General features: G+C 35.9%; 1 protein-coding gene across 2 annotated transcripts in view; it reads right to left on the minus strand.

The window, feature by feature from the left end:
* The window catches only part of homer1b (homer scaffold protein 1b), a 33,311-nt gene that overhangs the window by 3,717 nt on the left and 13,162 nt on the right, over positions 1-16,432 (minus strand). For both annotated transcript variants that reach the window (XM_077231684.1, XM_077231683.1), the window contains 3 exons: positions 13,320-13,451; positions 8,176-8,268; positions 7,633-7,790 (listed from right to left, as the gene is read on the minus strand). In XM_077231684.1, coding sequence (XP_077087799.1) covers positions 7,633-7,790; positions 8,176-8,268; positions 13,320-13,451 — 383 coding nt within the window. The remainder of the gene's footprint in view (positions 1-7,632; positions 7,791-8,175; positions 8,269-13,319; positions 13,452-16,432) is intronic.

Genomic DNA, 16,432 nt, shown 5'->3' on the forward strand with positions numbered 1-16,432 from the left:
GTTTTATTTTTGTGAATACTTTTATCAAAAAGGACAGACATTTATAGTAATACTGTTCTTTTGAACATTCTATTCATCAAGGAATCTTGAAAAAATGTATCACCGTTTTCGCAAAAATATTACACAGCACAATTATTGATAATAATAATAATAAGAAGAAATGTTTCTTGAGCAGCAAATCAGCATATTTGAATGATTTCTCAAGGATCGTGTGACACTGAAGACTGGAATAATGATGCTGAAAATTCAGCTGTGACATTTAATATATTTAAATAGAAAAAAAAATATTTAATTGTGATAATATTTCACAATATTTCAGTTTTTACTGTATTTTTGATCAAATAAAGGCAGCCTTGGTGAGAATAAAAGACTGCTTCCCATTCTTAATGATTCTTTGACCATGCAGGGGTGTCGAAACTCGATCCTGGAGGGCCACTGTCCCACAGAGATTAGCTCAAACTTGCCTCAACGCAACTGCCTGGTAGTTTCTAGTATGCCTAGTATGGGTGCATCGTCTAAAGCGCACAGCTCAAGTGCACTTAGGTTGTGTCCAAATCCACTTTTGCTAGTTTACGACAGGAAAATGGTCGGTGCGCCCGGCGCATGGTCTAAAAGGGTTGTCTCTATTCTCTAAATGAGTAATGGGTGAGTTTTGGGCGTAACGTGCAATAAACCTACCAGGGTTTCATCTCCCATTCTCTTTAAAAGCCAGTTGTGATCGCGCCATGAAGGATTTGCTATTTACATGGCAGAATTTGCAAGCGGAAAAACTGAATGCGTCTCCAGAGAGGAAACGGATCTGCTCGTTCGCCTGGTTAAAGCGCGCAAGCAGACCATCTACAGGACAAGTCGGATTCCACCATATCTTTATGTACACAATAATAATCTTTTACATTGTAATCCTTTTATTTTTAATATTTGGAATGTTTGTGTGTGCAGCAGCACATGTTCATGTGTGTGTAATAAGCAGAGTGTACGCGTGTTGTGCATAAATGTCTTTATAGCCTATTAGCGCATATTAAAAATAGCAAAATAGAAACGTGCCAACAATGCGCCTAAACACACCTCGTTTTCAGACCAGCACGCCAATGGGTGCAAATGCAGTTGCTATTTAAACAACGTGGCACAGGACGTTAAAATGATAACTGCGGGTCTGAAACTAGCAAAAAAACACTTGCATCGCGCCTGGCTCCGCATTGCTCCAGGTGTATGATAGGACCCTTGAAATTGAACTTCGATGGTTCATGATGACGTTGTACGAGAACACAAGGATTCAAGATCAAACGCATATAGTGACCCTCCAGGAACGGAATTTGACACCCCTGGACTAGACTATGAGGACTGTTAAGAGGACGTAGGAAGAATGTCATTTTAAACGTGGCTGTAATTAAAGTTGGATACAAGGGTTTTTAATTCGACCATTCTGTGTTTTACCAAGACTTGGACGCAGAGCAATTAACAAGGGTTATTAAAAACTCTGTGATCGAGATTCGATGTCATTTGCATAAATATTATAATAAAAAGATTGATGGAACGTGACAAGCTGAAATAGATCAAAGCAGACTGCCTTCTAAAAGAGATCTCAAAAGCTAAGTCTTCCGTTATATATTCCACCATTTCTCATCAGTCCTTCTGTGTTCCTCATGTAGTGACAAAGAAATCAAGCATACATTTACAATGTGCTCTGATCCTCATGTACTGACAAAAAAAAAAAATATTAAATGCTGAAACGTATGGCAAGCCGTTTTAACTTTTATTCATTTCCAGGATATGAATTGTTGATATCAACAATTCAATTTTTGATATCAACAATTACATTTTTGATATCAACAATTACATTTTTGATATCAACAATTTAATAAATGATATCAACAATTTAATTCTTGATATCAACAATTAGATTCTTGATATCAACAATTGAATTCTTGATATCTGTAATTGTATTTTCACTAGTGAAATGTCACCATAGGCTGCCATTCAAAATTAATTGTTGATATCAACAATTGATTTCTTACTAGTAGAAATATAATTTTTCATATCAATAATTACATTGTTACTAGTAAGAATGTGAATTCCTGATATCAATAATTCAATTGTCACTAGGTGAAATGTCTATTCTTGATATCAACAATTTAATTGCTACTAGTAAAAACTTTAATTTTTGATATCTGAAAATGTATTTCTGATATCAATATTATTTCAGATATCTAAAATGGCTTTCTTACTAGTAACAATCACATTCATGATATCAGAAATTAACATAGTCACTAGTGAAAATGGAATTATTGATATCAAAAATGAACATTGTTACTAGTAGCAATTCAATTGTTGATATCAAGAATAGACATTTCAACTAGTGACAATTGAATTCTTGATATCAAAAATAAAGGTTTTTACTAGTAAGAATTGTATTTCTGATATGTGAAATTGGAATTGCAACTAGTAAGAAATCAATTATTGATATCAACAATTGATTTTGAATGGCAGCCTATGGTGACATTTCACTAGTGAAAATACAATTACAGATATCAAGAATTATAGTTTTTACTAGTTGAAATACAATTCTTGATATCTAGAATGAGCATTTTAATTAGTAAAAATGTGATTGTTGATATCAAGTATTAGCATTGTTACTAGTGGAAATGTAATTTCTGATATCAAAAATTGCCATTGTTACTAGTATAAATCTAATTCCTGATATCAATAACTATAATTTTAACTAGTTAAAATTGAATTGTTGATATCAAGAATTCATATCCTGGAAATGAATAAAAGTTAAAACGGCTTGCCATAGAAACGGTGTCACAGTGCCAGAGAACACATAACCAACCCACATATCCAAGACTATGAGGAATCCCATCCGCTGTCATGCTGTTTAACATCTCATCACACATCCCACCTCCTCTGCCTCCCTCCACGCACTCCACCACCGCAGCTTAACTACGCAAACCGTCGCTCAGGACACGTGCAGAGAACCAGCACAGAGTCCTCAGCGCTGACGCCTACACTATACACGGAGAGCCGCCAATTCCCTTTCATCTCCCCCAGTGCCACCACCTCTGCTGTGGCTGACGTGATCGACCCCCGCTCTGATAGACAACACCTCAACCCACAGTCTCAGACTCCTACTGAAGCTGTGACACAACAGGCTGGAGACACACATGCCTATAAAGAGCCGCACACAAGGAGAAGAAATGTTCCTCTGCAGGAGAAAGAGAGGAGAGAAGATGAGAGTGAAGTCTTGCAGCTTCAAGCTAAGAGAAACAGGGACTTCAGCCTGGTAAGTCAACATATGTTGTATATTACAGTATAGTATAGTTAAATCTTCATTCAGTTTTGACTGAATGTGATTTGATTAGACCCTAAAAGACACTTTAATTAAACTGAGAATTAAACACAGACTTTTAGATTTAATAATAGTACTAGTAATACTAAATAGTATAGTGCTAAAATAGTGATAGTTTGAACTTGATGGAAGATTTGTGCAGAACACATAAGAATCAGTTCAATGCAGTTTTATGTTTTTTATGGAGTTATTGGAAACAAACAGTTTAGTCAAAAAACTGTAATTCATAGATTATCTGCTTGTTATTTCATTCTCAGTCTATTCATGATCCATTTCAATGATGTATACTGTTTTCATGTAATAAATTATTTTTTTATCTAAAAAAGTCTTTAAGCCTCTTATTCGTATATAAAAAGTTGGACATTTACACTATAGGCTTAAGAAATGAATGTCACTGCATTAGATATGAAATATCAAACCAAGTGGTATTATTTTTAAAGGGCCATTGTATATATGCAGGTGCACATAAGCATATGGCTGTCCACATTACATAACTACAAAGAACAGCATACTGTCAGCGTGACTGTCCTTCAAGCCTACTGAATGTGAATCAATAAACAATCTCCATCTGATCGTTCCTCCAACCGCCCAGTAATCAACATGAAACCAATTTTCAATGGATCCACAATGCACCTCTGTTAAATGTATACCATTTAAGTCACCAATAAAATTGACTGTTTTCTATACGCCACATGAAGAGCAGGCCGTAATGAAGTTTAAAGAGTATTAATTGGTGTACCGCACATTTTGGTGTGCGTATCATATAAAGCCCCACTGTAAATGTGATTCACGACACTGTGATTCACGACAACTGTCCAACCAGGCTCTTAACACTCACTTTAATGTACTGCACAAGACTGTGGGTGAGAGAATTGACTCACCACGTTATAACAGCCAAAGCAGAACAAATACACTCGACAGGATAATCTATGACCCATAGGGTCACATTCACCACATTCAAATACACGTTTTACACCTTCATCATATGACAGGAACAGTATTTAAGGGGAATTTTTGAAGTCATATCATCTTTAAGGGAGCTAATAGCATTATTTACTTCAAAATCAGCCTCATTGAAGAATTAATTGCTGATTATTAATATAAATGACCAATTATTTTTAATATCAAAGTGTTATGAATCAGTCTTGGCAAAACTACAAAGACAATATGCTATACTAATATCACTTACTCGTGTCAAACATTTTTACGGTAAATGCATTGTTAAAATTCAAGTTGGAAAACTTCAGCAAACTGAGAAATTGAAGTGGAATGACATTTAATAAATGTATTAAATGTGATGTCAGATTTACAGATATCAACCTTAGAAACACAACTTGATACAAAAAAAGACCATAAAACAAAGTCACAAAAAGATTCTCCCAAAAGAATTGCAGAAAATATCAGATTCCAAAAATGATTTCTCTACAAAGGATTTTAAAACATGACTAATAAAACAAGATCACGAGAGCTCAGCTGACATACTGTAACTATGCGGTCAAAATTTACATTAGGTGTCTTTACTATGTATTTACATTTAAAAATATATATTGTCAGGTACAATGTACTTATTGTGTTTTTTTGCTATTTTGTTGCTATTGCGGTGGGATACGGGTAAGTTTAGGGACAGGATTGAAGTCATGGGAAGGTTTATGGGTTGGTTAAGGTGTAAGGCAAGGGTCAACAGAGTAATTATAGATGTAATAACATGCAGGTATTTCTTTAAAATACAAGTAAAATGTAAAAACAATAATGAACACAATAAGTGCATTGTATCAAATTATTAATTTAAATGTTAGTACATATTAGTTAAAGACACGTAATATAAGTTGGGACCAAATATGCATATCTGTCTAAAAATAATAACAGAACTTCAGAGAGAATTAGTTGCATCTACAGTCATTGTTGCATAAAAGTGCATTCACTATAAAACATTGTAGTCATGTCAAACAGCTGTGAAATGATGCTATCAGTAGGAGCAGACCCGACAAGTTTTAAGCACGTGTCTGAAAAAAAAGACAAAAAAGACCATATGAATTTGTTAATAATATATGAATTCACATGGACAAAACACAATCCTATTTGAGGTCACATTGTAAACAAAAAAAAAGTTGTGTTGATTTCACAGTGGGTTTTCAGACACATTTTGCAACGGATGACGCCGCCTCCATCTTCATAAATCACATTTGCTCTGGGTTGAAAACGTACCACTGTATTATATAATTCTGACTCGTTTGGACATATTATTCTAGAGAAAAAAATACAGTTATTGATGCTTCTAAAATTCATGACAATTATAAAACCATATAGCTGTCTGGAAGAGAACTTCAGTGTGGGTGTCAAATGCGGTTTGGTCCAACGGTGTATTTGCGTCCAATAATCGGTTAGTATTTTTCAAGTGGCAGGTGAGAATTAAACATTAACCTGAGATTATGTAAGAAATGGTAGGATGCTATTTTTGAACCTGAAACACTGGATTGCTCAACCAATTAAAATTCAAGCATCTAGAGACCTGGTGAAATGGGCTCAAAATGTTGCCTTTGCATTCAGACTAAAAAAGCTGCTGAGTACATACTCATATGAACAAGTGTCTGAATGCTCATACTGAAAATAATTTGCTGAAAAGTGCTCAGGAAAAGTGCAATGACTGTTATGGCTAACTTTAACAATACTTTTACTTAAAACTTTTAGGCAACAAATAAATTTGTGATGCGTTGGCTAATAAGCCAATACATTATTTAGTTTGGTTTAGTTATGACTGATAACCTATAAACAGCTGATATTAAATTCAATATTATTTAGTCTAAATAAATAAAACACAAAAAACTAAAATCAACAAATGAATGCTGTTTGTGGAGTTGTTTAATCCTCCTCTGCTGAGATCTTCAGAGATTTAATGTATTTTGTATTAATTTGATTTCATCTAAGGCTATGGCTAGAAGTCAGTTGTAGTTCTTGTGTTTCTCTTTTTTTCTGTTCTTGTTGTTCCTCTTTCCTTCAGTGATTATGCTTGTTGACAGCAGGTGTTCATCATTAATGCCCAATCATCAATTAATTAATCAATTAAGTAGCTCATTAACTTTAACTCTGATTCAGAGTTATTTTAACTCTCTGTAGAGAGGGACCAAATGTTCTCTGAGCAGAGTTAATTTAACTCTGGGGATTTTGCTGTGTGTCAGCTAACTTTCATTAATTTGCAATACTGGTCAACTAACTCTCATTAGAGTTTTAGTAGACAGTTAGGTAAGGGTTTAGGGCCCGATATACTTCAACTGAAATCGAATGAACTGGTGTGACGACATTTCGAACAAAACGAGGCCAAAACTAAGTTCATTTGAAGTTCGTATCAAGAGTTCGATACAACTTGCCAAAGTGGAAAAGTTTGCTCCGGCTGGTAAACACCTTCGAACTAGCATTGGTCCATGGCGATTATGTAATAGGTAGGTGTGGCTCTGAGGCTCCGCCTTGTTTGACATGGAAATCTTATTTGGGTTAATTTCTTCTGTTCTGTCCGTCACTGTCGGACAGCCGTAAGTAAAAACATTAACATATTGGAAAGCTGCTTTATAGTAGAAAATGAGTTTAAAAAGGTTTGCCAAAATGGAAAAGTTTGCTCCGGCTGGTAAACACCTTCGAACTACCATTAGTCCGTGGCAATTACATAATAGGTAGGTGTGGCTCTGAGGCTCCGCCTTGTTTGACATGGAAATCTTATTTGGGTTAATTTCTTCTGTTCCGTCCGTCACTGTCGGACGAAGTTGTAATTCAAATCGAAAAGCGAGACTGTAACTGTTTTTTCATATTTAATACTATTATAGATCTATTGTGTAAAGTGCACAAGTCATGCAAACATATGATCAGATGCTTTCTTAATTGCTGTTTTCTTACCACTGTCATTTTTGTTGTTGTGTATATTTTAGTATTGAGAGTAAAGCGAGCAGCACACATTAACATTTCATCAAAACGCTGCTTTCAGCAGTGTGGGCGGCATCGGATGTTCGCTTACAGTAAACCACTACAGTCACAAACTTCATTTTACCCCTAAGCGAATAACGAAAAAAGAATAAGTTGACATGCATGCAAAGCTATAGTCAGTAGAATGGCTGATGGGGGACCATCAAAATAAAGTGTCATCAGATATTAAGCAGACAGTCTGCTAATACTCTAATGAGAGTTAGTTGACATGTAGTTGCAAAGTTACTTATAGTTAGTAGAATGACTATCGAGATAACGTGATACCACTTGTTGCACCAGGATTCTGAAAAGATTTTATATTAAGCCCCAGTTACCTGTGTGCAAGGGTCGGCGTGGTCGGGGAAAGGTCTGATTGGAGCATAGAATTCGGTGACACGTCAGACAGAGTGACGTCATCACCAGTGCCGTTGATTCGACAGAGGTCCGCAGTGACGGGTGGAGTCAGGGGGGAATGAATGTCGGCAGGCGATTCCTGTGAAAAAAACGATTAATCGTGGGTTATTAATTTGTTGCACCCTCACATAGTCAATACATTATCTTCTTTTACTTATATAATTGTTAAGCTGCTAATAAGAACAGGGGATTTAGGAAAACTATATTTTTAGAGACAATAGATTTCCCTTGGAGACTGAAATGCTGTGACCAGTCTTTATGAACATCATTGTTCTGCACTGGTTAGACTGTACTGATAAGAATAAATCATAAATGGAAAATATACTGATTGCAAAAAAACTATTACGGATTTAGATTTTAATGTATATTCTCCTATTTTGAATAACAAGTTTTCCAAGCTAACTTCATTCCATGCAAACACTATACACTAAAACAGTTCAGAGTCCAGACATTACGGGACATACCTGAGAGGGCGAACTTGCCAGCTCCATCTTTTCTAGAGACTTCTCCTTGGCCATCCTAGCTGCTTCCTTGTACTCTGAAAATTTTTCTGCAAACTGATAAGAGAAAACAGGTTCAAGCCTTTAAACCATGGGATTCACATTCAGTTTGCTAACATTCCCATAAGTCACAAATGTTAATTATGAATATTCTCTGAATGTTCAAAACATCCGATTTTTAAATGCTTCATAAACCCTTTTTTCTTGCTTATGCGAACATTAAGGGAACATTTCATTTTATTATTTTGCAAACATTATGGGAGCGTTACATTTGAATGTTCTCTGAATATTCTGAAATAAGTATTAGCCTAACATTTAAACTAAATTAAACTAAACTAAACTAAACTAACTAAACGTTTCAGGTAAAAGCATAAATACTTTTTGAGAACATTATTAAAGATGAAGATCGTTAAAGGAAGAACGTTTGTTCATAACTTTGAGAGAACCTTACCAGTTGCCACAAAGTTAGCTAAAGTTTTGAGAACGTTCCCTGTTTGCTGGGTTGGTAGTTTGGTGCTGGTCCAGCTGATGAAGCATATCAACCAGCATGATCTTTCTGGGTAAATGGTTCGACCAAAAAAAGTATTCCTGGTAAAGCTAGCTAAAAAAAATACTGATAGGGACACCAGTACACCAAGGTGGAGACCTGCATACAAAATGCCATTTTTATTTATGCTGGTGACTATCAATGCTGTTCTTTTAATGTTGATTACAGAGACAGAAATAAGAAGATCATGTTTATGTGTTTAAATGGATGAACTATTTTAGAGTGGATATGTGGAATCTCTTCTAGAAAAAAAAAGAAAAAAAGGAGCAATGGTCACAGTTCCCAATATAGACTGCTCCCATTAAAGCTTCCTGGGCTCTGGAAGGACTGAAGCATTTTCCTCTGAATATCCAGCAGGCCGATTTATGACCACTTTTAGGTTAGGGGCTATGGTGTTCCATTAAAAACGTTTAAACATCAGATTTAGAGTGAATATACCTGAGACAGAACATTTGTAGTATCTTAAAGTTTGATGCATTTGTAATTAAAGAGAGTTCATCCAGAGATAAAAATATATATGGTTACACTTTACAATAAGGTTCCATTAGTTAACGCCAATGTTGGGAAAAGTTAAAAGTAATGTTTTACAATATTGTGTCCCTCAAAATTAACTAATTCTGTTACTTATTTACTTTTTATGGAAAGTAATGTTACAATACTTTTGTGTTATATTTTTTCACCTGGGCTGGGCTTGCTTGTTAATTTTTGTAATAACAAAATAGTTATATTTTTGGCAAATGTAAAGGACTTTCACACCAGAAGGGAAATGAATAAGCCTCAAGCTGAAGGAAATGCAGGTTCACACCTGAGGGTGCAGCTCAAATAAACCTTTCAGCATTGCAGCTATTCTGATTTGCAGAAAAATGGGACGCAGAAGAAGAAAGTTCAACATTCTTACTTCAGCAATAAAAAAAACAACAAAAATTAAACACAAAAATTATGTTTAACCTCTTACCCCACACCCCACATTTTGGCAAGTGACATTAATGACATACACAACATAAAAAGGTTGCTGCTCATAACTCATTCTGAATAGACGCATAACATATATTTAGAAAGCCAGCACTTGAGAGTTTACAGTTTACAGACAGTTATTAATATGGAGAAATATACTGTAAGCTCAAACATAAAAACAAAAATATTATATAAAAAGTATAAAAATATATGTCTGTGTTGTAGAAACACAATGATGCTGAAATTGAACCCACAAGTCAAGTCTGCTCAGGCTTCATTTCAAATCTGAGAATGTTATCTCTAAAACTATTAATTTTAGGAAACATTTTATAAGACCATGTGAGTTTTTAAAGAAGGCCATAAGATTCTAATAAAATATTTTTGTGGCGAGCAGGACGAGGCAGAGGGACGTGAGAGAACCGCTTGAGGCCGGTGGCGAGAGTGATAATGAATGACACCTGTGAGACGCACCGGTCACGCATCTCTCACAGAGGAGCGGAAGCATAAAAGGAGGAGCGACGACGCTGAAGATCGAGAGAGGAACAGGCCTGATTTGATGTTGTGTTTTGTTTCTGTTTTGTCCACGAGGGGCTGCCGGCGGATACTTTTGTTTTTGTATTTGTTTTATTTCATTATTAAAATTGTTAAATGTTCGCCGGTTCCCGCCTTCTTCTTCCCTGAATCTTAAACATTGCTGCAATTCTATTATCCATTTGCAGTCTATTGTTTAAATGAATGGCGGGGAGAACTGTCCCATTCATGATTCTATTGTTCTCACTCGACAAACCTTTCACACCTCTGCCGTGAATGAGACTAATCTTCATTATTATTATCATTTTTATCATTATTCTTTTGTTTCTGTTCAGCCATTATTAGCTTTTATTCTGGCGTTACATGGCTTGCCCGTCTATACCACTTTGATCCCACTTTACATTAATCCACCTATTATCTGAAGTCTTTCTGGAAAACAAACAAAAATAAGCATATTCTTGGGACCTTATTCATTTAACAAATTAGTTTATGGAATAAAATAGCTCCTGGCATATTTAAATACTGCAGGATTGCTTTAAATTCTAAGATTGCAATTCACTGTTTTTATTCCTTTTAAGGAATACTTTATCTGTTTTTGTGCAAGTGAGATGAGTAAATGCGTGTTCACATTTAGGGCCCTATTTTAAAGATCTGAAATGCAAGTATCAAACGCAAAACGCAAGTAACTTTGTTGGCTATTCTCGGGCGCTGTTGCTATTATACCGGCGGGATAAATTACTCTTGCGCTCGTCGCAAATCTAAAATGGTTTGGTCTGAAGTAACTACATTACTCATAGGTGTGGTTTGGGCGTAACGTGAAATAAACCAATCAGAGCGTCATCTCACATTCCCTTTAAAAGCAGGCGCGCTTGTTCCATGGTGGATTGCTATTATAATGGCGGATTTGCCAGGAGCGGTTCACAGCCGAGGAAACCGACGTTCTCGTCTGGGCCGTAAAATACAAAGAAGTGATATTGTATGGGGATGGGAGAAACCCACCCAAATTAGCTTCGGTTAAACAGAAGTATAATAATTTGGGTAAATGTGTAAGCTAGATGTATGCCTATGTTTTCACGTCTTCATCGACACCACAATGATTTCCCTCGTGTGGTAATATTTTTCCTTGTAATTATGTATGGTTTGCAAAAATGGGAACTGCTGCATGTGTATAAATGAGAGAAGCATAGTGTATGCGCGTTGTGCACACGCTACATTATGAACAAGCATACACCCTTAAAATAGCATCAGAATAACGCGCCACTGACTTTAGACTAGGCTTTTCCTGGTCAGTGGCGGAATTGTTTTCTTAAACTGCAAAATAGCACCAGGAAACGTTTGTGCCGGAACACGCCTCTTTTCGCTGAACCTCCCCCGGGAGCGCAAGTTCATTCCCAAATTTACAGACGTGCGTCTGTGGAGGGAAAAGTCCGCTGTGCGTCGGGTGCAAAATAGGAATGATACATGCATCGCGCTGGGTACAAGATAGGGCCCAGTGTCTAGAACTACAATAATCATGTTTACACAGCGCACACAATGCCTCTGCACCCGATTTCTCTCAACATGGAGACCAAAATGTGACGGTCAATACATGGGGAAATAAAGTAACTTCTGTTACTTATTTGAAAAAGTAAGTCAAATATTTTGTTGTTAATATAAAAGTAATGCGTTACTTTAGCTACTTGAAAAAAGTAATCCGGTTACGTAATGCACATTACTTGTAATGAGTTACCCTCAACACTGGTTAATTTTTATTTTTACGTTTAACATTAACTAACAATGAGCAATTCATTTGTTAGAGTATTTATTATTTTTTGTTAATGTTGGTTAATACAAATACAACTCTTCATTGTTAGTTCATGTTAGCTCAAGTCCATCAAATAATATTAACAGATACAAAGTTGGTTTTAATAATGTATTGGTAAATGTTGAAATTAACTTTAAGAAAGATTAATAATACTTTTAAAATAAATACTTAAAAGTATTTTTCATTGTTAGTCCAATAAGACCATGATGCTAATGTTAAAAAAATGGAACCTTATTGTAAGGTGTTACCAATAATCTTTTAATAATTTACTCACCTTCATGTCATATCAAAACTCTGTGACTTTATTCTGTGGAACATAATGGGAATTAAATTGTGTAAAAAATCATTATTGTATTATATTATTGTATTACACAAAATATTATTTAATACGACCGAATCAACCTGACTTAAGTTACATATAATTATAATAGAAGTCATTTTTATTTATATATGTGATCCTGGATCACAAAACCAGTCACAAGTAGCACGGTATTTGTGTCTATAGCCAACAATACACTGTATGGCTCAAAATTATCGATTTTTCTTTTATGCCAAAAATCATCAGGATATTAAGTGAATGTTCCATAAAGATATTTTGTAAATATCCTACTGTAAATATATATAACGTTATATACTGTTATGGTCCATTTGTGCGTGTGTATGTGTGTGTGTGTGTGTGTGTGTGTGTGTGTGTGTGTGTGTGTGTGTGTGTGTGTGTGTGTGTGTGTGTGTGTGTGTGTGTGTGTGTGTGTGTGTGTGTGTGTGTGTGTGTGTGTGTGTGTGTGTGTTTGTGTGTGTGTGTGTGTGTGTTCCACAGAATAAAGTGAGAAAGATCAGGAACTACATGAGAGTGAGTAAATGAACACAACATTTTCAAAATGCCAAATAAATAATAGTGAAAATACTGCTATATAATTCACTTTTTATGAAGTAAATACTACAGCATATGTAAAAGCAAAGGAAAGAGGAGAGTGAGAGGGAATGAAAAAGAAGGAGAGAAGAGGAAGACTAGATGAGGTGGTGAGCTCCTGACAGTGCATCATCATAATGCAGAGGAGCGAGAGATAGAGGGAGCGAAAGAGAGGAAAGCACTGCACAGAAGAAGCCTCCCACGCACAGATGACTGTACAGCTCCTCATTAGGGCACAGTGTGTAGGTGTTCCCCAGCACAGAAACACAGGGGGTGGAAGAGAACGAAAGAAAGGGAGAGCAAGACCTCCAGAGACACAGAGAAGAAAATGAGAGATATGAGAGAGAACGAATTTCACCCACCTTGGCCAGATGATGCTCAGAGGAGAAACCCAGCCCATACACTGTGTTGGCACGGCTGTCTGCCCACTGCCCAAACTTCTGAGACGTCTTTGTGAAGGTCATGTTCGGAGTGATAGTGCTGTTTATTATTGCCTGTGAGATGAAAAAGAAAACAACTCCTCAGAAAAAAATGTGAAAACACAAGTGCGTGTTTTCAATCCGGCCTTGAAGCGTTTAAGATGAAGGCCCTTTGAGAGAGCAAAAAATAGGCAGAAATAGGATCCATAACATGGGCTGATTGAAATATTGGGTTAACACCCAGCATAAAATTGTGTGTGAAAGAGTGTGATCCATTTGTGTATCATCATGATCGTACATATCTGTTGTCGGAGATGTGGCCTTGGAGTTAGTAAGTTCAAATATGGCCTTTGATATTTCTATAGTTGTTATTACTGTTAACTAAAACTAAAACTACATTTTTGTTCATTGAAATAAAGCTGAAGTAATATATAAACTAAATATATAAATAAATAATAACTATTATATGAAAAACTTGAACTTAAAAAAACGATTCAAGTTTAAGTCGGAGTACTAAAATGACTAAAATTTCAATAAAAATGAATGAAAGCTAAATAGAAATCTTAAAAAAACTAAAATTAATAGAGATGACAAAAGTACATAAAATTTTAATTAAAATGAAAAAAAAAACTACTTCAAAATTAATAAATACAATAATAGTATATAAACAATACTAAAATAACTAAAATCAAAATTGACATCTTTCTAAAGAAAGAATTTCATTTTTTTTTTTTTGCACAGACTTTATGGAAAATTTTGTTACAACAAAAAAAAAAGATGTGTAAATTGCCATGTGATATCGCTCTCAGCATGGCTGTGATTCGGCCACGGCTATGAGTTTGATATTGCGTTTATACAACAGTTTGATGGCGCAAGCGTTTAAATAAATAAGAAACAACAACAACAGAGTGTCTTTAAAAACCCTCTTTTGTGCAGAAGTACTTCCTTCTGCCATGGATCCAAATCTCAAGTTGACAGTTGAGCCCAAGCCTCCGTTACTAATTCTAAAACATCACTTTAGGAATGTTGAGTCGCTTCATTGAAGCTGATTTTATTATGTAGAGGAGAGTATTATGACTGAGAGTGATATTACGACTAAGCGAATGCATTACCTGCATCTAGCTGATATTCTTCAGGTTAAATCATAAAATTCATAATCATAAAATCAGTTTGAATGTCGACTGAGGAAAAAAAATTAATAATATAACAACAAAGTTGTGGAACGTAACTTTGTCCTTAGCCAAGTAGATTAGCTCTGGAACAAGTAGATTAATAAGACCAAAAATTGACCATTAGATATACCCAAAATGAATTATACTTCATGTTTAACCGCTACCTACAGTACATAAGAGCCAGCAGCAAATTGGACTGGCCGAGATAAAGGGCCCTATTTTAACGTTCTAAGCGGGATGCTGCTTAGTCTAAAAGGGTTGTCCATATTCTCTTAATGAGCAATGGGTGTGTTTTGGGCGTAATGTGCAATAAACCAATCAGAGTATCATCTCCCATTCAATTTAAAAGCCAGTTGCGCTCGCGCCATGGCGGATTCGCTATTTACATGGCGAAATTTGCAAACGGAAAAACCGAGCGCTTCTCCAGCGAGGAAACGGATCTGCGCGTGAGCAGACCGACCATCTACGGGACAAAGTGCACGCCTATAGGTGCATATTACGTGTTAGTAATATTATGCGCCTATAGGCGGGTCAACCCAGTCTATTTCAGTTGCCTCAAAATAGCAACACGCCAACAATGCGCCTGAACACACCTTGTTTTCAGACCAGCACGCCCATGGGCGAACAAATGGGCGCAAATGCTTTTGCTATTTAAACAACGTGGCGCAGGATGTGAAAATGATAACTGTGTCGGACTGAAACTAGCAAAAAACACTTGCGTCGCGCCTGGCGCCGGGTGTATGATAGGACCCAAAGCTGTTCGCACGAGTAACGTTAGGCTACATGAATGCTAAATGGCCGCTAACGACTGGAGCTCGCATTTCCGAAAACTTCTAAACAAATTGTCAAATATGCGCTATGTTTATTTATAAGTCGCATATTTGAGGTCTAAATAACTATATTCTCGCCTTTAACTACATTACGTGACACAACAACAGAAGTATTTGCAAAGTTATGGTGGTTTGTCCGTCCGCCATGACATTCTCTGTGAGAAATGCTGCAAGTGGAGTGATACAAACATTGACACGGTTCCCGTAGTGATACTAGTAGAATAACGCATGGCTGGAAAAGGCTCTCAGCCAATCAGAACAAGAATGAACCGTTGTATATAATATAATAATATAATATACAAGGGAATGGCAGGTAAACGACGGGTGCAGAAATATTTGTCCAAATATGTCATGTGGATTTAATGCCAAGGCACAAGTATGGAGTTTAAAGTTTATCAGTGATCAGTTATGGAGTAAGTAAACAGCTCATATGCTGTTGAATGAGGGGTCTTAAAAATGATCTTAACCCTAAAACAGGCAACGTGACTCGAGATACATCGTTTTTATTGTCTTTTTTGGGGCATAAGAACGATTTTTTCATCAAATCATTTTATCACTTATGACAGCCTGGTCTGTCTTGAGTACATGCTGGTCACATAATTTGCTTCAAATTTTTTGTGATCAATTAGTCAGCCTGACCTAAATCCAACATGGCTGCCAGTGGTGCAGAACATTCAGGTTTTGAGATAAGTAAATATATATTAAACTTACTTTTATACTGAAAAAAAAAGAATACTGCTAACATCAATTGTGAACATTGTCTTAAGGTGCTGAAGGAAAAAATTAAGTAATATGTTGTTCATGTTGTTATTTAGCACGTTTTGAAATGTATGTAACTCCTGAGACACGTTGCCTGTTTAGGGTATAAAAAAGGGATTTAGCTCTATTTAAAATGCACTATTCAAACTCAAATGATTGTAATTCATGAATGCTTTGGAATATAGACCTAAGTTTGGTCTTGTTTTAAAGAAAACAGTCAGCAGATTATTGTTGAAGTGAAAGCACTTCAAACAATGAAAGTATGAAAAAGTTATGGAAGTTTAAACTTATACTA

Source organism: Siphateles boraxobius, unplaced genomic scaffold (assembly GCF_051911475.1).
Source record: "Siphateles boraxobius isolate OS27281-9 unplaced genomic scaffold, OSU_SipBor_1 16, whole genome shotgun sequence".
Classification (NCBI taxonomy): domain Eukaryota; kingdom Metazoa; phylum Chordata; class Actinopteri; order Cypriniformes; family Leuciscidae; genus Siphateles; species Siphateles boraxobius.